At 42.3% G+C, this 21,842-nt stretch overlaps 1 protein-coding gene across 1 annotated transcript; it reads right to left on the reverse strand.

Moving 5' to 3' along the window:
- Positions 1 to 1,275: 1,275 nt before the first annotated feature.
- On the reverse strand, positions 1,276 to 18,591 carry RSAD2 (radical S-adenosyl methionine domain containing 2). Its single transcript, XM_089923484.1, has 6 exons — positions 18,021 to 18,591; positions 13,500 to 13,661; positions 11,712 to 11,941; positions 9,495 to 9,644; positions 6,514 to 6,546; positions 1,276 to 4,777 (listed from the first exon to the last, which is right to left on the reverse strand). Exons 1-6 carry the CDS (start codon positions 18,367 to 18,369, stop codon positions 4,613 to 4,615), a joined length of 1,089 nt encoding a protein of 362 aa, XP_089779610.1. The 5' UTR covers positions 18,370 to 18,591; the 3' UTR covers positions 1,276 to 4,612.
- Between the last annotated feature and the right edge of the window lie 3,251 nt (positions 18,592 to 21,842).

Genomic DNA, 21,842 nt, shown 5'->3' on the forward strand with positions numbered 1-21,842 from the left:
TGGCATCTGCATTGGAGGGAGGGGTGGTGAGGGACAGTCTTGTAGGACAGAGCCCTTAACCTGTAGAATCTGATGCTACCACCAGGTAGAGAGTGTCAGACTTGAGTTGAATTGTAGGACATCCAGCTGGTGTGGGAGAATTGCTTGGTGGTGTGGAAAAACTCACACATGGGAATTAGGAGCAGGATCAGACAAGGACGGGACCTCCCTGGTGGTCCAGTGGGTCAGATGACATGCTCCCAATGCAGGGGGCCCAGGTTCGATCCCTGGTCAGAGAACTAGACTTTGCATACATGCCTCACCTAACAGCCCTCAGGCCACGACTAAGAAGTCCGCGTGCCGCAACTGAAAGATCCCACGTGCCTCAAGGAAGATCCTGGAGTGCCACAGCTAAGACCCGGTGCAGCCTAAAAAAAAAAAGGAATCAGGCAAGGACAAGCCGACATGGCCCCAGGTGAAAAAATAAATCACTTTTGGGCCGTTCCCTGGATCCTCCTGGAATGAACTTGCGCAGAGAAGCTTTCTTTCCGTTATTATATGTATATTTTCTAGATGAAGTGAATTCCCAGAGCACAAGTTGCACTCACATTCATAATCAAACATGTAAACAGCTCAAAAATGAACTCCAGTGACTTTTTTTCAAATTAACTGCTTTTTTCAGAATACCATTGAATCTCTGCTCATCTTTTTGTGTGAATTGTTAAGAACTGGCTGTTCTCATTAAAGTGTAAGAATGCTAATTGGCTTTAAAACCCTTCATAAGATATTAGTGGAAAATAAAATTGAGTAAGAGCTCAATTCTATTAAAGCTATGCATTACTGGACATATGCATGAAATTAATTAGCAGTTGCCTCTGGGTGATACAATTATGGGTAATTTTTATTTTCTTCATTTTGCTTTACTTTGTTTTTCAGATATTCTCCAAATGCATATTCTTTTTAGAATCATGGGGGGGGGGAATGTGGTTAAACTCTTTCTGGTCTTTCAAACCCAGCTCAATGACATCTGAGTTGAAATTGCTATGTGGGTTTTCTGCATAATTTCCCATCCTTTTCCCCTGACTGGTACGACGTGTGCCAGCAGTGGCTTGACACTGGGTTGTGTACCCCAGATGTGGCTGTCCGTGTCCCAGCCACGATGACAGAGGACCTTGGCTGCCCCTTGAGTCTCTTTCACTATCTTCAAGCCCCTGGATTTGACCTCTGTCCTGGGGGCTGGAGCCCAGTGTTGGCCTGTATCCAGGATGGGAAAAGGTAGTGAGGCCATATCCTTCTTGAAGAAGTGAGTGCTTGTAACTGGAGATCAAGTGCAAGTCCATGTCTGGGAAATGCCGCATGTCCGAGGAGGACGAGTCTGCGTCTGGAGGATGTGAGGTGGGCATTGGAGCTAGGGATGTGAAACTCTTAGCTCCCACAGCCAGGGAGCAGGTGGGAGGGAGAAACAGGCTGACGGGGGAAGCAGCGGCGGGGCCGGCCTGATGCCTCTGAGGTGACTCAATAGACCGCTTGGAACTGGGTGCTCGGGGGGAGCTCTGCACGTCCTTGGACTCCGGGGTGCCAGACGCCTGCCATTTGGACTGCTGACCAGGTCACACTCAGAATGGTGGTTCTACGACCACTCGTACCCTGGGCTGGTACTATTCCTGCTGCCTGTCTGCAGGAATTCATTCCTTCAGAAGGGATCAAGTTTTGGACACTGGGCCCCCAAGAGGCTGGCTTTTATTTTAGAACACAAGGAGTTTTTTCCCCAGGGGATCACCTCTGCTCCATCTTGTTGCCCAGTGGGTTGGTTGAGATGTGCTTATTAATTATTGATAACCTTCTTGATTTTTAAAGTGTACTTGCCTTTAACGAGGGTGGTTTGTAAAAGCATGTCATTACTTTAAAACACACGCCAAGGAGAGACTTCACTACATTGACCCACTGAAAGTGAAGGTAATGTACAAAAAATACTTTAATGTATTATAACATCTTACAATACAACAGACCAGTAGTCAAGAGCATCATATATAGAGAAAAAAATATACATATTTACATATATTTCTCTAAAATTAAGAATGTCCTAAATATACTCAAGAAAAAACCTTAAAATCTTATTGCATGATTAGTCTTCAACTAATCGCAGTGAATGAAACAGTCCTTTCAACAGAAGAGCAGCCTGCGGGATGAATTATTGCCTGATGGAGCCTCATTGAGAATTTGTCCGCCTGTCTTAGTATCATGATTCTCGTTACTGATCCAACAACTAGACTCCAAACTCCAGATTGTCATAGAATAGGAGCTGACATTTCAGATGATTCAGCCAAATGATCTCATTCGTCTTCAAACTTAAACAGGCAACTTTCATAGCATTTATCACTAAATAACAGAGATGGTTCATCCTTTCTAAACCAGTACGCTGTTACTAATGTCTGATCTTTCCAGGTTTCTTAAGACAAAATTCTATTCATAGTATCACAAGCCAAACTAAGCAATAATTGAAAGCACCACAAAATACTTGCCTTTAACACTTAAATTGAGATACCTCACTTAAATTACCTTTTGTTTTCCTAATAAAAAGGAATATGTCTCACAAAGCTGATACACATATTTAAAAACTGAAACTATAAAACAAAATGTTATATAATCCAAACTTGAATTTTACTCTAATGATAAATGTCCTGACTTCTCCCACTTAAGAAAAATGAACATTTGAATATTTTAAACATGAAGGCTTTGCAAATTCTCTCAGTGCATAAGAAAGGGGGTTGTGGTGTAAAAACAGCTGGAAACTGCATTTAAAATAGCTTATTTGTTTTTCTCTTTTTCTGATTTTTGTTCATTTTTGTATTTTTTTTGTTTTTTTCTCTTTATATATATATATACATATATATATATATTTTTTTCTCAAGTGTAGTGTTTTGTTTTATACTTCCCTTTAGGGAAAGAGAAATGCAGTTTCCCTCAGCTCGCGAGAAATTCACTTCAACTCAGAGGATTTGGGCTTCAGATTCAGATTTTGTTTCAGATTATAATAATTGAGCATCTACTGGATACCATACAATGTCTTCTGTGCTTTCACATATGTGCCCTTTCTCTGTGGAATAATGTAATGGTCAGCAAAGTAAACTCATGTTAAGTAAGAAACAAAAAACCTGTTTTATGGTTATCTGATTATATTAAGGTCGTCATGGTTTAGATACTATCAAGACCCACAGAGGAAAAATACTTTCTAATTCTTTTTTTTTTCTTAAAAACATAAAATAAAATGGAAAATACATGACAACAATTCTATCATAGAAGACATATTTCAGTTGAATTACAGTGATTTAAAATTTGAAGTAGGAATATCTTTTCTGGGAAAAAAAAAAAATCACATAAACCACTTTCAAAATCACCAAGTGTTGAAAAAAGATTCTGAAGCGGAATTTCTGCATGGCTGCATAGCGGAATCAGGCAACATTTAAATGCCACCTAGTGGCCAACTCTGGAACTGCAGCTGGATTACAAGAGTTCTTTGAGCAAAAAATTGTCCATGATTTTGCTTTTGTAAAACAGTGATAGGAACTTATTATTTCCCAGGAAATGGTATACTGTCTAGGTTGCATGAACAAACTGAATGTGGTATTTCCAAGAAGAGAATTTTTTTTTTTCTTGACCCAATTCAAGTGACATTTTCCCTCAAGCTCTTTCTTAGCCTAGCAAAGGAAGGCTCTGGATCTTATATTGACCTAGATTACATTCTTAATTTCAAGTGATTCAGAGTTAAATGGGAAATATTATATTGTGCCACAGCTTCATTTACAGGAAATTCTGGTTCATCCTACACTCTTCGCCACACCCTTTGCTCCACCTTTGCTGCTGCTTTTCCAGATGAGTTCATGCCAGTCCAGGAACGTGTCGCTTTTCAGGGACACGGGGACAACCAAGCAAGTAAACTCACATGCTGTTGCTTGACAGACTCAGCAGATTCACACAGCAACCCAAGCCCTGACCCCATGTCAACGTCCTCACTAAATTTAAAGCACACCTTGGTTTTGTTAAGAATCTTGGAAGAGAAAGGGGAGCAGCAGATATCACTCACATTCCTGGAATAGCCAGCGTGGGTCAGGGCCATGCAGAGCCCCGGGGAGATGAGTTATCTCCTTCTAGGTACTTATCAAAGCCTGGTAAGATGAGCATTTCTTATTCTTTGAAACATGTATGGACTATTTCTAAACTTCTGGGTAAAAAGTCCAAGATTGCAGTGATATGAAGGCCGAAAAGGAAAGAGCCTCACTGCAAGCAGAAATAATCGGGGGAGATAATTTGTAATTTTTCCATATGGGAAAATAACTATCAAATGAAAGGACTAGAAAAATAACTTCAAAATGGAAATATAGGAGTCAGTAAATACTACTCAAAAATTAAATCCATAATAAGCTAATTAACTAAAGTTGATGGTCTTGCATGTTCTAAGGATTTCAATTTTCCCAGTTATTTATCTGTTCAGTTACCACAGGCAATCAGATTCCACGTGCGACTGAAAATCGAATTTGGGGCCGCTGGCAGTGCCTACGGGAAGCAAGGCAGCCACGCGCTGAGTGCCAGGGCGGTCCCCACAGATGGGCTGAAGGCTGTTCAGCCTTCAGCTTTACCAGTCCAGCTTCAGGTCCGCCTTGCTCCATACGTATTTCCCTCCTCGCTTGAGAAACATCTTTTCATCAAAGCCACTGAATTTTATAGCTTCTTCTACGCCAACATCCAGGATGGACGTGGAAGGATCCTTCCGCCCGTTTCTGCAGTTCACGAAGCGCATCTAGGAAATTCATGACAGAAATTGGGATATTTCCTGTAAAACTCAATTCGGGGGATCAACTCAAAATGACTTTTGATGTTCCAATCATTTCAACAGATGTTTGTGGAGAGCTGTGAACCAGATGCTTCACTGGGGGCGTTGAACTCTGGGGACACCATCTCTGTACTCAACCAGCTCCCATCACCCACGTGAACACCTGAGACCAGGTAAGGGCATGATAAACAGAATTATATACACGTGCCTGTCCCTCCACTGGGGGGCGGGGTAATCAGGAAAGGTTTCCAGAATGTGTTGCCATCTAAGTTATGTTTTGAAATTGTAAGCTAGAGAGAACAACATCGTAAAAGCCCAGAAGCGTGAAACAGTACAGTGAGTTTGGGAAATTTCAGGTAGATGATATTCCTGGAGTGAAAACTGTGTGTGCAGGAATTTAAAAAAAAAAAAAAAAAAGTGTAAATAAAAAAAAAGTGTAAAAGCTTCTTTTAAGAAAGGGAGATAGCATGGTAAGAAAGGTGATACAGAGGCGGGCAGGTCCCACATCAAGAAGAGTAGCACATGCCCTGCTAAGGGTCTTGGTTTTTATCCTAGATTAAGCATCTTACAGACAGGAGCCAGATCTTCACACCTCTGTGACCTACCATGGCACACAGCATTTTGTAGTAACACTTGTTGAATCAAAATGTTCTTAGATTGCCAAAAGTAAATTTTGTTCCTTCTCTATTTATTCCAACTGTACAGAAACCAGAGAGTTTGTGGAGGAACATTGGTCAAAATCCCCAGCCAAAAAAAAACAATCCCCAGCCAGTCATCGTACTCCAAAAATAAATTCTGTTTGACTTTTCCTCTCTACCTTGAACCCATAAACTGAACATTTGTGTTACCACATTTTCCCCTCTGTTCCTTAAAGAAAGCACATATTGACAACAAATGAATGACTGTGAATCATCACTATTTAACTTGAAAATAATAAAATATCAAAAGTCACAGCAAGCATTTCTCGAAACACCAAATTCAGTTTAAATATGGAAAAGCCATGGTTCTTCTTGGAGCTCATTTCTTAAAAACAGATCTTTGAATGGAATTATTTGTCCAGTGCTAGAAATATTGGCAAAAGTTTATGAATTGGGACAGAAAAAGAAAACAAAAAGACACAAGGAAAGGGAGAAGTGATTTGTTTTTCAGTTTGGAGAATGATGGCATATCTCTTCCTTTGGAAGGCAGTGGGGTAGGAAGGTACCAGTGGCTTTTGGAGAGGAACTGTAACCTCTTCTCTCCAAAGCCAAGAGCTATCTGTCAGAGGACAAGCTGGCAGCATCTGAGGTATTAAAGGCAATAACGTCAAGTGTGACATGTCCTTCCTGCAAAGATCCCTGGGTGCCCCTTGACCAGAGAACCCAGCCGAAGATGGCATAACAAAGGACACTGCTTTGTGTGATGTCAGCTCTGTGTGACATCCACGGATCCATAGCCATAGGGAAAAGACCATCGAGTGCGGGTGTGTGCAAACACTGGGATCAGATGCAAGCCAATGCCTGCCCAACCCCTTAGCTCAGAGATGGACACAGCGAAGTAAGGGCTCTATAATATTAATGTTAGTCAGTGACAATAAAAATATGAAATGCTGGCCAGACAGAATGAATATAGACTAAATGGTTATGCTGATTATAACTCAACCCTGATCTTGCTGCTTAATGAATTTTTAAGGGATCATTTTATAATGCATTAGACATACTCACATATTCATCCAGAATAAGGTAGGAATCTCTCATCTGCAAAGCAGAAATCACATACCAATTTAGTTTCAAGCATATTTTTCAGTATGTATGCTCAACTGTCTGTCTTACCGCGTTTGTGCGTTTGTGCTTTATTATTTCTGGAGGCCACGTTTCTTAAATCTCTTGAGTGTCTTTAGATGCGTCCGTTACAAGGTGAGCCATCTGCCAGTGCCCCATACCCACCTAACACTCATCTCCGAGCCATCTGTTTGTGTCCATTCGGATTCTAGCAGATTCTAGCAGGCTGGCTTCTGCCCCATGCTGGAAGGGTCACATGCCACTCTGAAAGCTCCTCTGACAGTGAAACCCCCAGGCTAATTTCCCCATTTCCTCCAGCTCTGGGGAACCCTGTCCTTCATTGTTCAATATTCCCTGTGTCTGCCATGCCTCTGATGGACCCCCTTTTCAGTGAATAAAGCAGAATCCCTTTAATGCTATTACCTGGGAGCTTATCTGAGGATTTTAATATTACTTACATTACTTGTAACTAGTTATGCCTTCTATAGGTATATAGAGAGTGTGCCTACACTCTCATAGGAAGGTATACCCTCTATACGTACCCCATATAGGTAGGAGTCTGCAAACATTTTTCTGTAAAGGGCCAGAGAGTAAATATTTTCAGCCTCATAGACCATGTGGTCTCTGTGGCAACTAAAAGCCACTGTGGACAATGCTTAGAGAGGAAGCATGGCTGTGTTCCACTGAAACCTTCCTTATCGACCTTGAAATTGCATTTCGTATACTTTTCATGAGTCACAGATGTCATCCTTGTTTTGATTTTTTTTCCAACCGTTCTTGGCTTGCATTCTGGGTTTGTCTCACGGGCTGTAGTTTGCCAACTCCTCCTGTGCATGGCCAGTTCGGGACCTTGTTCCTGAATGTCTGGAGGTGGGCCAGGCATCAGCATCACCTGGGAGCTGGTTAAAATGCTGAATCATGGGTCCACCTAAGACCTGCTTGCTGTTTTGCAAACTTGGGAGTTCCCTGGGTGAAACCTTACCCACGTCAGAGGTAAAGTGAGCTGACCCCACCTATGTCAGAGGCAGAGTTCACCGACCTCATCTACATAAGAGGCATGGTTAGCTGACCTCACCTACATTGGAGATAAAGTTAGCTGAGCTCACCTATGTCAGAGATATAGTTAACTGACTTCACTTCCGTCAGGTATAGTTAGCTGACCTCACTTACATGAGAGGCAGGGTTCGCTGACTTCACCTATGTCAGAGGTGAAGTGAGTTGACCTCACCAATGCAAGGGAACCGACACACAAAGCTTGTCTTGGGTGACCTGCAAGACAAGAAGACCTCAGCACCCTCTGCTAGTCTTAAAAGTTTATAGAGAAGCCTGAGCTGGGTTCAGTCACATGTGCCATCCAGATGGTCTCACCGTGGGAGGGTACGTCCTGAAGACAGAGGAGGGGTTAGGAGCCTCCACTTGCCCCAGTCCAGCTCTGGGTCAAATAGTGGTCACCTCCTCTCAATAACTTCCCCAACCCTGCTGACTCTAAATCTGCATTTTAGCAAGACCCTGCCTGGGGGTGGGGGGTGGGGTCTGTACAATGAAGTTTGAAATGAACTGACTAGTAAGCTTCTCAGGCTTTGGAGTTATCCAAACCCCAGTTTGTCCCTTGCTGGGCTCTAAGGGAGGTGAGTTAACTCTGCCTCTGACATGGGTTAGGTCAGCTAACTCTACCTCTGTCACAGGCGAGGTCAGCTAACTTCACCTCTGACACAGATGAGGTCAGTTAATATACCTCTGACACAGATGAGGTCAGCTAACCATGCCTCTCATGTAGGTGAGATCAGCTCACTTTACCCCTGACATGAGTGAGGTCAGCTAACCCTTTCTGTCATGTAGGTGAGGTCAGTTAACCCTATGACTCAGCCTCAGAGTTTCTAAAACGGGGGTAATATTTCTGGCTCATGAAGCCTCTGTAAAGTGCTCAAAAAGCAGTAATTTATGATGTATTTTCTTTGATCTCACATTACCTATGTAATTAAGGCAAATTTTAAAAAGTCAAATAAAATAGTGTATAGATATGAGTATTCTCCTCTGTTCTGTGGCTTCTTTTCAAAAGCTGCTCTGACCCCATTCAGGAATTTTTTTATTCGTACTCTGGTCAACATTACTCAGAAATCTGAAGTATAAGGAATGAATCCTTGTTCTCAAATTTCTAATATGATGTAAGCATATGAAGGAGAGATTTTGCTGCATGTATATTTTTTGGCGGAAGATGGGGAAAGTTTTGATTTTTAAATACTTTAAAAATAATAAAACTACCTATTTTAGAAAAATTTAAAGTCCAAACAGTTATCAAGGTAAACAAGAATGACTGATAATCCCATTATCCCAAGATGACCATGGGATGTGTACATACACACATTTTTTGCACATTAAGATTAAAGGTCAGATGAATTTTGCCTATAGTTCTTCATTTGTACCTAATATCATATCATGCAAATTTATCCTTGTTCCCTAATATTCTTTGAAATAGGTTATATAGTCAGTATAACATTCCATACAGAGAACATGAGCTTACCTGTTCTCTGTATGTTGAATATCAGGCTACCTTCAATTTTTTACTCCTGTTCCTAACACGGCAGTAATGTAGCTTTGAATAAGTTCTTTTTTCTTTACCTTCTGAGAACACACTGATTATTTACTCTGTCTCTGATAACACCTGGAAGCTCCAAACTGTAGACGTGCTTTGGCTGACACTGTTTAAACTACATGATACATACATTTGGACTAACAGGATGGATCCAATTTTTCACATTGGAAACCTAAAGATCTAGTGAAACTTCCACCTCAGCCCTGAGACTACTCCCATCTCTCCACGCAAACCCTCCAAAGCCACAGTGTGTGCAGCCCTTGGTGGAGACACTTTCCTGTTTGGAGCTAAATGTGCGATGGGGAACAAAACAACATTTGCTTCATACAACCTTCTGGTTAGACTCGGGCACCAGGCAGGGCACGTCTTTGTGGCGGTCCAAGAACGCTTCAAACTCTTCATCACTTATCACAAACAGTTCTGCTTCTCTCAGAGCATCTTCTCCAGAATTCTCACCTTCAATTATGAGGCATTGGAAGACCTGAAACACAAGTGTGGTGTTGGCTTTGTGAAGAGCTTTCCATCTCTTTTTGCCCCAAATCTCATTTCTCCCTGAACCTCTCCTGAGCAAAGAAGACTCCTCCAACTAGGGAACATTCTAGAAAGACACTGCTCTGGGGAAATGAGAACATGCCCTGAAATTTAGGGATATGGTACTAGAAGCCCAAACATTCCCAAAATATAAATTTTTAAAAACTGATCTAGATTACATTTGATCTAGTCTTATAACCTAATATTTTCAGACTACAAAATAATGGTTGCCTGCAAGCCCAGGGCCTCCCGCGGAGGAGGCTGCCTGGGGGACCAGGTTCTGAACCACGTGAGCAATTGCATAACAGTTGACACCTGATCCAGGTTTACATCAACTTGCATCCTGCAGACCTCAGTGATCTGATGCAAAAACTGTTTTCTAAATGGACAGCAGCTAATCCTCTCCCTCCAAAAAAAGTCAGAATTTTGAAAAGGCAATTCTGGAGTGAATCAGGCAAGTGGAAGCCAGAGTAGGGGTCGAAAGATTGGAGAAAAGAGATAGAGAAGAAGTGACAAGGAGCCATGAGCAAACCAAAGCTATGAGAAAAAATATATATAATATGTATTTATAATATATAAGTATAGTACATGAGTGATGACTGGCAGGGGGCTCTAGAAGGGAAATCTAAGAGCTTAGAGCTTAGCCCTCTGGCTCTCCTCTGACACCTCCACACAGTGGGTCATAGCCTGGGGTCTTCCCATCACACCTGTTTCTGTAGCTGTTTTCAGTTCCTCCTGGACCTGGAAGAGTGGCTGATATTCCAGCTTACTTACATATATAACCAAACATCAAGTTCAACATACAAATTAAAACTTTTTAAAGTAAGAAACATTTCTTGTTTCCCATAACCCATTTCCACATGTTACAGGATAACCTCAGGAAAATAATACATTAATCCTGTTCCCATCTCCACAACCCTTCTCTGAATGCTAACGTGGGATTAACAGCACATCCCAGGCAGCTTTGATAGGAAAGGTTTTCTTGGTGTCTAGACAGGAATTCCTTCCCTAGGTCTTCCCTACCTGTGGAAATTCTGTCCCTCTGTCCAAGCAGGAGCCAAATACCTCCTCCTACACGAAGTCTTCCTGGCTCTTTGGCAGAAATAAACCTTGCCTGTTTCACCTTGCCACATTATCCCAGCACACATAGCTTTATATTACAAGAGTTTTCTTTAACTCTTTTACTTGCTAGAATTGAATTCTACATCTTATCTTTAGTTGCATTAGTCTGGGGTTCAGGCACAGACTTTGGATACCTGCATAGCAATCATCGGGGCAGCTTGTTAAGAATACATATTCACACAAACCCTGCGGCTAATCTGTTTCAGGATAGTGGGTATAGGATGAGGCCCAAGAAGCTGATTTGAAACAGTTCCCTGAGTTCATTCTGAAGAACATCCAGGGGCAGAAACCTTCAGCTTATAATTCTTTGTAAGCATCTGTGCATGGTGGGTGCTGTAAGTCACTGTGAACTGGCTTACGAGTATTTGAACCTTAGACTTTTTAGGAGTTGTTAGTGGGGCTAAGCCCTAAAGCACACATCTGGGTGAAGGAATCTTGGGAATGAATTTTGCTACCACTTGGGGATGGCCTTTCTCCTAATAGCTTCTAATAATTCTATGAAAAATGAAGTAACAGAATTTATGAAGAACACATACCCATTTATAAATAGGCCAAGAGCTTTTAAGACAAATCAGTCTTATTATTTTAATAAATACATACGAGTTAGACTTCCTATGAACATATTCTTCAGAATATCTCCAAGCACTTCTCATATTCTTTTATATTTACTTTCACAATTTCCCAGAAGGAAATCAGTTATAAGGGGGAAATTGAGGCAAAGCGAATGTAAGTAGTTAACGTTTAGCAGAGCTGAAAGAAGGACCAAGGGCCTGCTTTCCCAACTGGCTTTCTGAGTCCATAGTTCTCTGTATCCTTATCATTTCGGGTTTTGCCGAAGTAAGTCTCTCCTGACCGTTCTCTTAATTACAACCAGCAAAAGCAACTCGGTACGTACCTTCCAGCGGATGGGGTTCAGGGCTTTAATCTGTTCTGTCATGTCCTCATCCACATTGAATCGATTGATGACAGAATTTATCTTGAAGGCCACTCTGTAATCTTTGCACCACGTCCTCAATTTGTGGAGATTTTCCACATGGTTCTTGTTTCCTTGACCACGGCCAATAAGGACATTGACCTGCTCGTCAAAGCTGTCGCAGGAGATGGCGAGAATGTCCAAATATTCCCCTGAGGGAAAACCGTCACCATTAGGCTTTTCCATCCAAGGATGCAGACACAGGCCTTTAAGCCAGAGGTGGAGAATTGGAGCCTTATGGACCACATAGGTAGACATAAACGTTTTGTTTGTTCCTCCAGACATCTAAAAATATTTCAAACTGTTTGCAACTATTTTTGGGGGGATAGATTTAACATAGAATGTAGATTTATGGTGTATCTTTAATAATTTGAGCATATGGCAGCACTAACCTTGAACTCCCATATAGGACCAGGATCAACGGAAGTTCATAAATGACTGTCCACGTGTCCACTATTAATAGTCCTTACACTTTCTTTTTGTCTCCCTACCCCTAATGATCCTTTTTCTTATGCACTTCCAAATTCACTAATTTGCACCACCTCTCCCGTACAACATTTGAGCTTTTGACCCAAAGGTGCAGCAACCCTCCTGGTCCCTACTCTTTACACCATATTGACAGCATGTAGAGCCCATCCTGGAGAGAGCACGCTGCCCTGGGGACACAGACAGCAAACCCAACCAGTTCTTCTCTGATCACACAGCTCCCTAACCCTGTCTTATTGCTCTGAATCTGGTTCCCAAAGCTTACTTTTGAACTTCTGAACCCCCTCTTTCACTGAGTGACTCCCTTCACGGTCATTTTGATGTTGACTCATTGCCCTGTGGTCTTCCTGTTAACCCTCCTCAGGTGGGCTGTTCTACCCACATCCACACCCAGATCCACATCCATTTCTTCATTATCTTGGAAGGAGGATTTCATCAGAGATCTCCTGTGAGTGTCCTCAACAGATCACAAGTGCAACTACCCTTTGGATGATTTCAAGGCTCAAACAACTTACACAAAGCAAAGCACACTCTAAGAGTTCAGTTAGAACTGTTTCCCAAAATGATAGTAGCAATAATAGCTAACATTTTTCAAGTGCCTCCTAAATTCCAGGTACTGCTCTCTGAATATTAACATCTATGTAAAACTTAGCTTCCCAGTCTTAGGACCAGGGGTTTGTAACCCTGGGTCGTATAATGGAATCCCTCGGAGCACCCCAACTTGGCCTGTCCACATACCACGAGGCTCTGATATAATTAGTCTGGAGTCCAGTCCCAGTACAGATATTTTATAAAGTTCCTCAGTAGCCAAATATGCAGCCAAAGGTGAGAACGACTGTTCTAGTCTAATCACTTAATTTGTACACGAGACTACTAAAATAGAGTTATTTCCGAAAATACTTTAAAAATTAAACATGAATAGCAAACGATAAGGTCGGGGCTTGCAAAACTGTACACTGCGTTAATTCTCCCCACTAGCGGCTCAGCTAAAACTAGCTACGCTGATAATGGACGGAAGAGTTCTGGGGCTAGTCTGTTCTGTTATCTGCCTTGCCATACTTGTTGACTTAGAGCCCTACCAGCTTGAAAAGAGATTAGAGTAAGCCCACTTGTTTCCTCCTCCCTTTGGATCCCCAGCAGGCCTGGCCAAAAGCCCGGGATGGAGGGAAATAGAGCAACAGACAGTGACAGAGGCGGCCGTCCCGTGCCACGCGAGGCTCTCACCGTAGTTCTGGAACCACCTCTCCCGGATCAGGCTCCCGTTGCTCACTATGCTCACGCTGGGCAGTTGCAGCTCCTGTTTGCAGAACTTCACCAGCTGGCCAAGGTATTTGCCCCGGTCGTGGAGGAATGGCTCTCCACCGGAGAAGTTGATCTTTTCCATACCTGGGACAGACAGAGCACGGCTTTTCCTTCTAGTTTTCCACTTCATCAACATCCATTATTATTTTAATGGCAAAAGTAGTATTTTCTCAATGTAATAGAATGAGATGAGAGAAAAGTGGCACTAGGACGTACGCCCAAGCTCCAAAGCCTTTGATCTTTCTAAGTGTGCAGGGTCGCCCTCCATCCTAGCTTTCCCAGGACAGTCCCGGTTTATGGAGGACCAAATCTCATCAGTTAGCTTTTTCTAGCACCCTCTTTTACTCTCAGATGTTTCTACAATGGGGCGGTGGTAAATTATAACACCTCACTATTTATAAGCTAACATGCTAGGAGGTGGCTTGTATGATGAGCATTATGATCCAATAAAAATACGATTCCCTAGAAGTGTGGTTAAATAGGGGCAGATAACTAGAGAAAGTGAAACAGTGTATTGGCCAGTGGTGTAGCCCGTGAGGAGTTTGAGGATTAGGTTAGAGGTGATGAAAGAATGAGAAAACTGAACAAACAGGATGTAGAGATGTTGCTAAGAGCTTAGACGAGGAGCAATTAATTCACAGTGGTGCCAACATACAAGCCATCCTGTCACAGCATGGATCAATAGCTGATGCTCATAATGCTTGAGTTCTATTCAGTCTGTTCTGTTCAAAAGCCAAAGAAGTGGGCTTCCCTGGTGACGCAGTGGTTAAGAATCTACCTGCCAGTTCAGGGGACAAGGGTTCGACCCCTGGTCTGGGAAGATCCCAGATACCGCGGAGCAACTGAGCCTGTGCACCACAACTACTGAGCCCGCACACCTAGAGCCTGTGCTCCACAACAAGAGAAGCCACCGCAATGAGAAGCCTGTGCACTGCAATGAAGAGTAGCCCCCCTCGCTGCAACTAGAGGAAGCCCGCGCGCAGCAACAAAGACCCAACTCAGCCAAAAAAAAAAAAAAAAAACCCAAAGAAGTAAATAATATATTTTAGAAGCATCTTCAGCCAGAGCAGTAATTTTAAATGTAATGTACTTTTATTGTTTAAATTTAAAAATAAATTTAAAATTTTAATAGCTACCAAAATAGATTTTCCTCTATTTGCCAGAAATCTTACTTACAGGACACATCACCCATACTATACCTTAACCATTTTAACTAACTTTGGTTTTATTTACTTAAAACTGAGAGGTCATGATATAAAAGTATTAATTATAACTGTAATAGTTTATACTCTATTAAAAAACATATGAGCATTTATTTATTTGTGCCTTGTAACAACTTTTTAAGGTTGATATATGAGTTATCACTATTGTCTGTATTTTAAAGAATATTAAACTGATATTCAGAAAGTTAAATGTCTTGACACATTGTTTAAGTGCTAGAGCAGGAACTCAAATCCTGGCCGTGTGAATCAAGAGGCTAAGTTTGTTCCATAACCCCAGACCTCTCTTCATTTGTTCATTCATGCACTAATTCATCCATTCAAAAACATTCATTAGATTCCTATTACCTTCTAGATACTTTGCTAGGCAGTAAGATAAGCAGAATGCTAGGTTTCAATCTTGGAACTCAAACTCTTTGGGGACCCAGATATTAAAAACAAAACACAAGAGCACAATTTTAAATATGCTGCAGTAGGCACTTAGGTTGCTTCCATACCTTGGCAATGTAAATAATGCTGCTATGAACATTGGGATGCATGTATCTCTTCAAATTAGTGTTTTTACTTCTTCCTGATATATATCCAGAAGTGAAATTGTTGGGTCATATGGTAATTCTATTTTTAGTTTTTTAAGGAACCTCCATACTGTTCTCCATAGTGGCTGCATCAATTTACATTCCCACCAACAGTGTACGAGGGTTCCCTTGTCTCCACACCTTCTCCAGCATTTGTTATTTGTGGACTGTTTGATGATGGCTATTCTGACTGGTGTGAGGTGATACCTCATTGTGGTTTTGATTTGCATTTCCCGGATGATTAGTGGTGTTGAGCATCTTTTCAAGTGCCTGTTGGCCATCTGCATTTCTTCTTTGGAAAATTTCTATTGAGTTCTGCCCATTTTTTAACTGGGTTGTTTGTTTTTTGATGTTCAGTTGTCTCAGCTATTTATGGATGTTGGCTACTAACCCTCTATCGGTCATATCATTTGCAAATATCTTCTCCCACTCAATAGGTTGTCTTTTCATTGTGTCAATGGTTTTCTTTGCTGTGCAAAAGCTTTTACATTTTTTAAAAAGTGTCCATCAATAGACGAATGGATAAAGGAGAAGTGGTGTATATACACAAAGGAATGCTAATCAGCCATAAAAAATAATGACATTTTGCCATTTGCAGCAACATGGATGGACTTGGAGGGCATTAGGGTAAGTGAAATAAGTCAGACAAATATTGTATAATATCATTTATGTGTGGAATCTAAAATAACGCAACAAACTAGTGAATAAAACAAAAAAGAATCAAACTCACAGATATAGAGAACAAACTAGTGGTTACCAGTGGGGAGAGGGAAGTGGGGAGGGGCAAGATAGGGCTAGAGAGAAAAAGGGTTATAATTAGGATTATATGAAATCATGTGTGTGAAACTTTTGAAAACTGTAAAGCGTTATAGGATTTAAAGAATCTTTCATTCAAGTAAAAAAATAAAATAAATAAAACATGCTATAATACATGCATTTGTAACAAATACCATGGGATCACAAAGGAAGGTGAGAGGGCATTCATTCTGCATGACGAGGACCAGGGATAATTCTAAGGAGCTTTGAAAGTTCACCAACAGAGACTGAGGTGACAAGCGTTCCAGGAAGAGAGAACAGTGCGATCACAGGCTCCACGATGCAGGTGTTGTGGGAGAACTGTGTCACATGATGTGTCCACAGCTTGGGGCCCTTCAGGAATTGGGGTGAAGGATGGCAACACTGAGCTTGAAGCCTGTGCTGACAAGTTTGGGCTTGGAAGCCATGCAAGAGAGCTAAGTGGGGGAGTTAGCCATCAAAATACGTATTTTAGTAAGATAACGTGCTTTCAGAGGGGACCCAGAGACAATGAGATGAATTGCAGCAGTCCTGGTGAGAAATAATGAGACCCTGAACCAGACCCCAATGGGAACGGCAAGGTGGGTCAGGCATTGGATGAGCTGTGGATGACTGGGCAGGCGTATGGGAAGCAAAATGAGTCCGATGCAGTAAAGTGCAAGCCTACGATCTCACCGTATCAAGCACAAAATCCGGCAAAACTAGTGTGTGTGTTAGAGTAAGAGCTAGTGGTTATCCTGGGCAGGAAGGGCAGGGGCTGAAGGGAGCGTGCGCTTTGGATGCCCTGCTGTTTTCTGTCTAGAGTTGTGTGCTGTTTACCTGGGTGTGTGCAGGTCTGTGCAAATGTATGTTACATGTCTGTAAAAAAGGCAAGCAAGTTGGGGCTTCCCTGGTGGCACAGTGGTTGAGAATCTGCCTGCTAATGCAGGGGACACGGGTTCGAGCCCTGGTCTGGGAGGATCCCACGTGCCACGGAGCAACTAGGCCTGTGAGCCACAACTACTGAGGCTGCGCGTCTGGAGCCTGTGCTCCACAACAAGAGAGGCCGCGATAGTGAGAGGCCCACGCACCGCGATGAAGAGTGGCCCCCGCTTGCCGCAACTAGAGAAAGCCCTCGCACAGAAACGAAGACTTAACACAGCAAAAATAAATAAATAAATTACTAAAAAAAAAGGCAAGCAAGTTGAGAAAAAAGTTGGCCATGTGTCTGAACTTGCTCTAGGGAAGACAGGAGGGCAGATCTGGAGCGGAAGATGTCACCGTAGAACTGGACAGGCTGGGGTCTCTCTGATATGCCTTCGAGTTGCTGACGTGGTGACACTGAGTGAGAGTCTCCAGAGCAAAGTCATTGCCTTATTTGAGTCGTAAATAGTTTCTCTAAAGTTTCATAGTAAGAACAGGTAAATAGTCCAAAATAAAAGATTCAGCTATTGCGTTTCTTAAGTCAAAGTGTTTGTATTTGTTTGCAACCTTCCTCATTAACTGTTTCTGGGAAACCCCAAGTGCTTCGGGCCGACTCAGAGTGCAGCACGACCTTCCCGACCTGCCTCGTTCCGCGGGCTGGGCGGACAGGGACCCGGCAGGGGCAGGCGCGGCTCGCTTAGCTTAGCAGCGTCAGGAGGATGGGTTTGCTCCACTTACCCCCAGGTCAGCCGACTCTGCAGGCTGGGAAGGTCTAGACACCCATCGCCAAATTCACCTCCACATCCTCTGGAGGGAGGGCATCCTCCCTGTGCTGTGGGAACCGCTAGGATTCTGGGGGAACCGTCCAGCCCATGCGCGCTCCCAGCCCCCTCCTGTCAGCCAGCGACGTACCAGCTGAGCCGCTGATCTCGTACTGGGTCCGGACTCACCCGCTTCCTTCAGCAGCAGCAAGCCTCTCTTGGCCTCCGCCAGCGGCAGCACAAAGGACGTTTTGGCCGTGTGGAAGCAGAAGCCACACTTGTAATTGCACTGGCGGGTGAAGTGATAATTTACGCTGATGGGGGTGATGGGCAGATCGCGGTCCTCTTCGTCTTCCCTGCTGGGCTTCCTTGGTTTTCTCCTGCCCCGCTGCTGCTGGCTCTTCTTGCCCCCTGCCAGCCAGCATGCTGCCCTGAGCCGGGGGAACAGGGTCCCCAGGCTGCTCCACATGGAGCCCAGGTGCTGCACGAAGGCGCTCAGCAGCTTGAGAGTGAATGACACGGGTACCAGCATCCACATGGTGGCCAGGTTCCCTGAGGCCGCCCTGCAGCTGCAGGCTCACTTTATATGTGCCCGGCAACCTGTCACACGGGGAGCAGGGACACCCCTTCCTTGGCTAACTCTCAGCTGAGCACAAGTTTCGATTTCTCTTTTCATGAAAATGAAAGTTGGAACAGGGCCAAGACTGAAGGCTCAAGACTAAGACTGACATCTGCTTTCCCTGCCCCGCTGCTTCCCCCGCCTATAAATAATAGGGGTATAAATAACAGCCTCCTAACTGGATACAGATGGAGAAGGTATTGACATCTGATCTCTATCTCGATCTAGCAGATAGCAGTAGACTAGACAGAGACTTAGCCACGTCTGTAGCTGTTGTATTGCTTGTGCATGACATAACATGTAGAAGCTTCCACTCCAGCACCCTTCACCTGGGGGCACTCAGGTGTTTGTTAGGAGAGCCAAATAGTGAAAAGAATGAATGACCCTTGGAGGATGAGACCCAACTCCATGAGCCTCAGCATCCCCTTTCACATCACAGTCAAAACGCATAGGCAGAGCTTCCCTGGTGGCGCAGTGGTTGGGGGTCCGCCTGCCGATGCAGGGGACATGGTTTTGTGCCCCAGTCCGGGAAGATCCCACATGCCGCGGAGCGGCTGGGCCCGTGAGCCATGGCCGCTGCACCTGCGCGTCTGGAGTCTGTGCTCCGCAACGGGAGAGGCCACAACAGTGAGAGGCCCACATACTGAAAACAAACAAACAAACAAACAAAACCAAAAAAACGCATAGGCACATAATGACACTGATGCCTGAATCTTTCTTTAGTAATTTATCTCAATGTACGCATTTTTACATGTTCAAATTTAGACATTGTATTTCCCTGCATGTCTATGCATTTCTATACCTTTTTTAATAGACAATAGGAAAATCAGATGCTTTTCTAAGATGCTTCCTTTTTTAAAAAATTGAAGTCTAGTTGATTTACAACGTTGTGTTAGTTTTAGATGTCTGCAAAGTGATTCACCTATACATATCTACCTGCTCTTTTTCAGATTCTTTTCCATTATAGGTTATTACAAGATATTGAATATAGTTCCCTGTTCTATACAGTAGATCCTTGTTGATTGTCTATTTTATATATAGTAGTGTGTATTTGTTAATCCCAAACTCCAATTTATCCCTCCCTGCCTTTCCCCCTTTGAAAACCGTATGTTTTTTCTTCTGTCTGTGAGTCTATTTCTGTTTTGTAAATAAGTTCATTTGTATCATATTTTAGATTATACATATAAGTGATCTCGTATGATATTTATCTTTCTCTGTCTGACTTATTTCACTTAGTATGATAATATATAAGTCCATCCATGTTGCTGCAAATGGCATTATTTCATTCCTTTTTAGGGCTGAGTAGTATTCCATTGTATGTATATACCACATCTTTTTTGTGTGTGTCTTAGACAGTCATTTATTTATTTTATTTTTTATTTATTTTTAAAAATTTTTATTGGAGTATAGTTGCTTTACAATGTTGTGTTAGTTTCTACTGTACAGCAAAGTGAATCAGCTATATGTATACATATATCCCCTCTTTTTTGGATTTCCTTCCCATTTAGGTCATCACAGAGCACTGAGTAGATTTCCCTGTGCTATACAGTAGGTTCTCATTAGTTATCTATTTTATACATAGTATCAGTAATATATATATGTCAGTCCCAATCTCCCAATTCATCCCACTCACCTCCTTTTTCCATTCATCTGTCGATGGACATTTAGGTTGCTTCCATGTCTTGGCTCTTGTAAATAGTGCTGCTATGAACATTGGGGTGCATGTGTCTTTTTGAATTAGGGTTTTCTCCGGATATATGCCCAGGAGTGGAATTGCTAGATCATATGGTCATATCCTAGATCATATCTATTTTTTTTAGTTTTTTGAGAAAGCTCCATGCTGTTTTCCATAGTGACTACACCATCCAATGTTTCTTTATGCAAATACAAGTAAGTACTAATATATATAAAGTTTACACAACATTCAGTATATAATATCCACATTCTATACTCTGGTTTTTTAAAGGAACCTCCATACTGTTCTCCATAGTGGCTGTATCAATTTACATTCCCACCAACAGTACAGGAGGGTTCCCTTGTCTCCACACCCTCTCCAGCATTTATTATCTGTAGACATTTTGATGACAGCCATTCTGACTGGTGTGAGGTGATTCCTCACTGTAGTTTTGATCTGCATTTCTCTAATAACCAAGATTCTTCTTAGTTGGCAAGAATTATTGTGTTTTTTTATTATCTATTTTCACAGTTTTCCTAGTAAGTGTTGAGATTTGTACTGAAATTTTCTATCCTTTAGCCCTCTTTAATGGGAATTGGGTTTGATCTTGAGTGTGTGGTTTTATGTTTTCATGAGACTTGTAGGAAGTTGGGATAGCCCTAGTGGTTAAGTTTATGAAACCACAAGCCTAGCTTGTCACTTACTAGCTAGGTGACTAAGTGACTTTATTTCTCTGGATCTTCAATTCCCATCTGTAAGACCAGGTATCTCAAGGGATATTTGTGAAGAGTGAGAATTCTAATTTATGTGAGTCACTTAAAACAGTGCGGGAAAACCATTCAATTAGGGTCAGCTTTTGTTATTCTACTCGTGTTATGTTTTGAATAGAAGCAAAGATGACTTTTATTTCACTGAGAAGGAAACTGAAAGCAAATTCAGCACAATAACCAGTGTATGCTTAATGATTACCAAGCCTGCAATGAGAAATAGGACTCAGTCAAAAGTATTTTATAACCTTACCATGGCCTGGCTCAATCAAGAAATACTTTTTTTTTTCTAGATCACATGTGTATGAAGAAACGAAAATCAAATCAGTTTCCATTACAAATCAAATATGATTATGACAAATATGTCATAAAGGGTAACCACACAGACTTTTGAAGCCACACATTTTAAGGTTTGAATCTTAGGTCAGCCAGTATTGTTTAATTCGGGGTAACTTTCTTTACCTGCCTGATTTTGCTAACACACCTGGGAAATATGGGTATTAATGTCTATTTCACCCAGGGCATTTTAAGGATTAAATGACATGAAGTTTATCAAGCACTGAAAGTAGAGCTCGACATTATCAGTTAGAAATATCTAGCATGTATATAACATTATGTACCAGGCACTGGGCTATATTTTGCAGGCACTAACTTATTTTACAGCTGGGGAAACTTATGTCACACAGGGAGTGAGGATTTGAATCGGGACTTAAACACTTGCAATACTGCTTAATAATTGATAATTACTATCACATTATTTTATTATTACTTCTTTTTTTTTTTTTTTTTTTTTTTTGCGGTACGCGGGCCTCTCACTGTTGTGGCCTCTCCCGTTGCGGAGCACAGGCTCCAGACGCGCAGGCTCAGCGGCCATGGCTCACGGGCCCAGCCGCTCCGCGGCATGTGGGATCTTCCCGGACCGGGGCACGAACCCGTGTCTCCTGCCTCGG

Source organism: Delphinapterus leucas, chromosome 13, assembly GCF_059928025.1.
Source record: "Delphinapterus leucas isolate spDelLeu-1000000601 "Yukka" chromosome 13, BTC_Dleu_Yukka2, whole genome shotgun sequence".
Classification (NCBI taxonomy): domain Eukaryota; kingdom Metazoa; phylum Chordata; class Mammalia; order Artiodactyla; family Monodontidae; genus Delphinapterus; species Delphinapterus leucas.

Excerpts from the sequence above, each read along its gene's own strand:
- RSAD2 (XM_089923484.1), bottom strand. The coding sequence starts at position 18,369 with ATGTGGATGCTGGTACCCGTGTCATTCACTCTCAAGCTGCTGAGCGCC. Across the intron at positions 9,645-11,711 it reads TGAACCCCATCCGCTGGAAG|GTCTTCCAATGCCTCATAAT; the intron begins GTACGTACCGAG and ends CTTGTGTTTCAG. Across the intron at positions 4,778-6,513 it reads ACCTTATTCTGGATGAATAT|ATGCGCTTCGTGAACTGCAG; the intron begins GTGAGTATGTCT and ends TGAATTTCCTAG.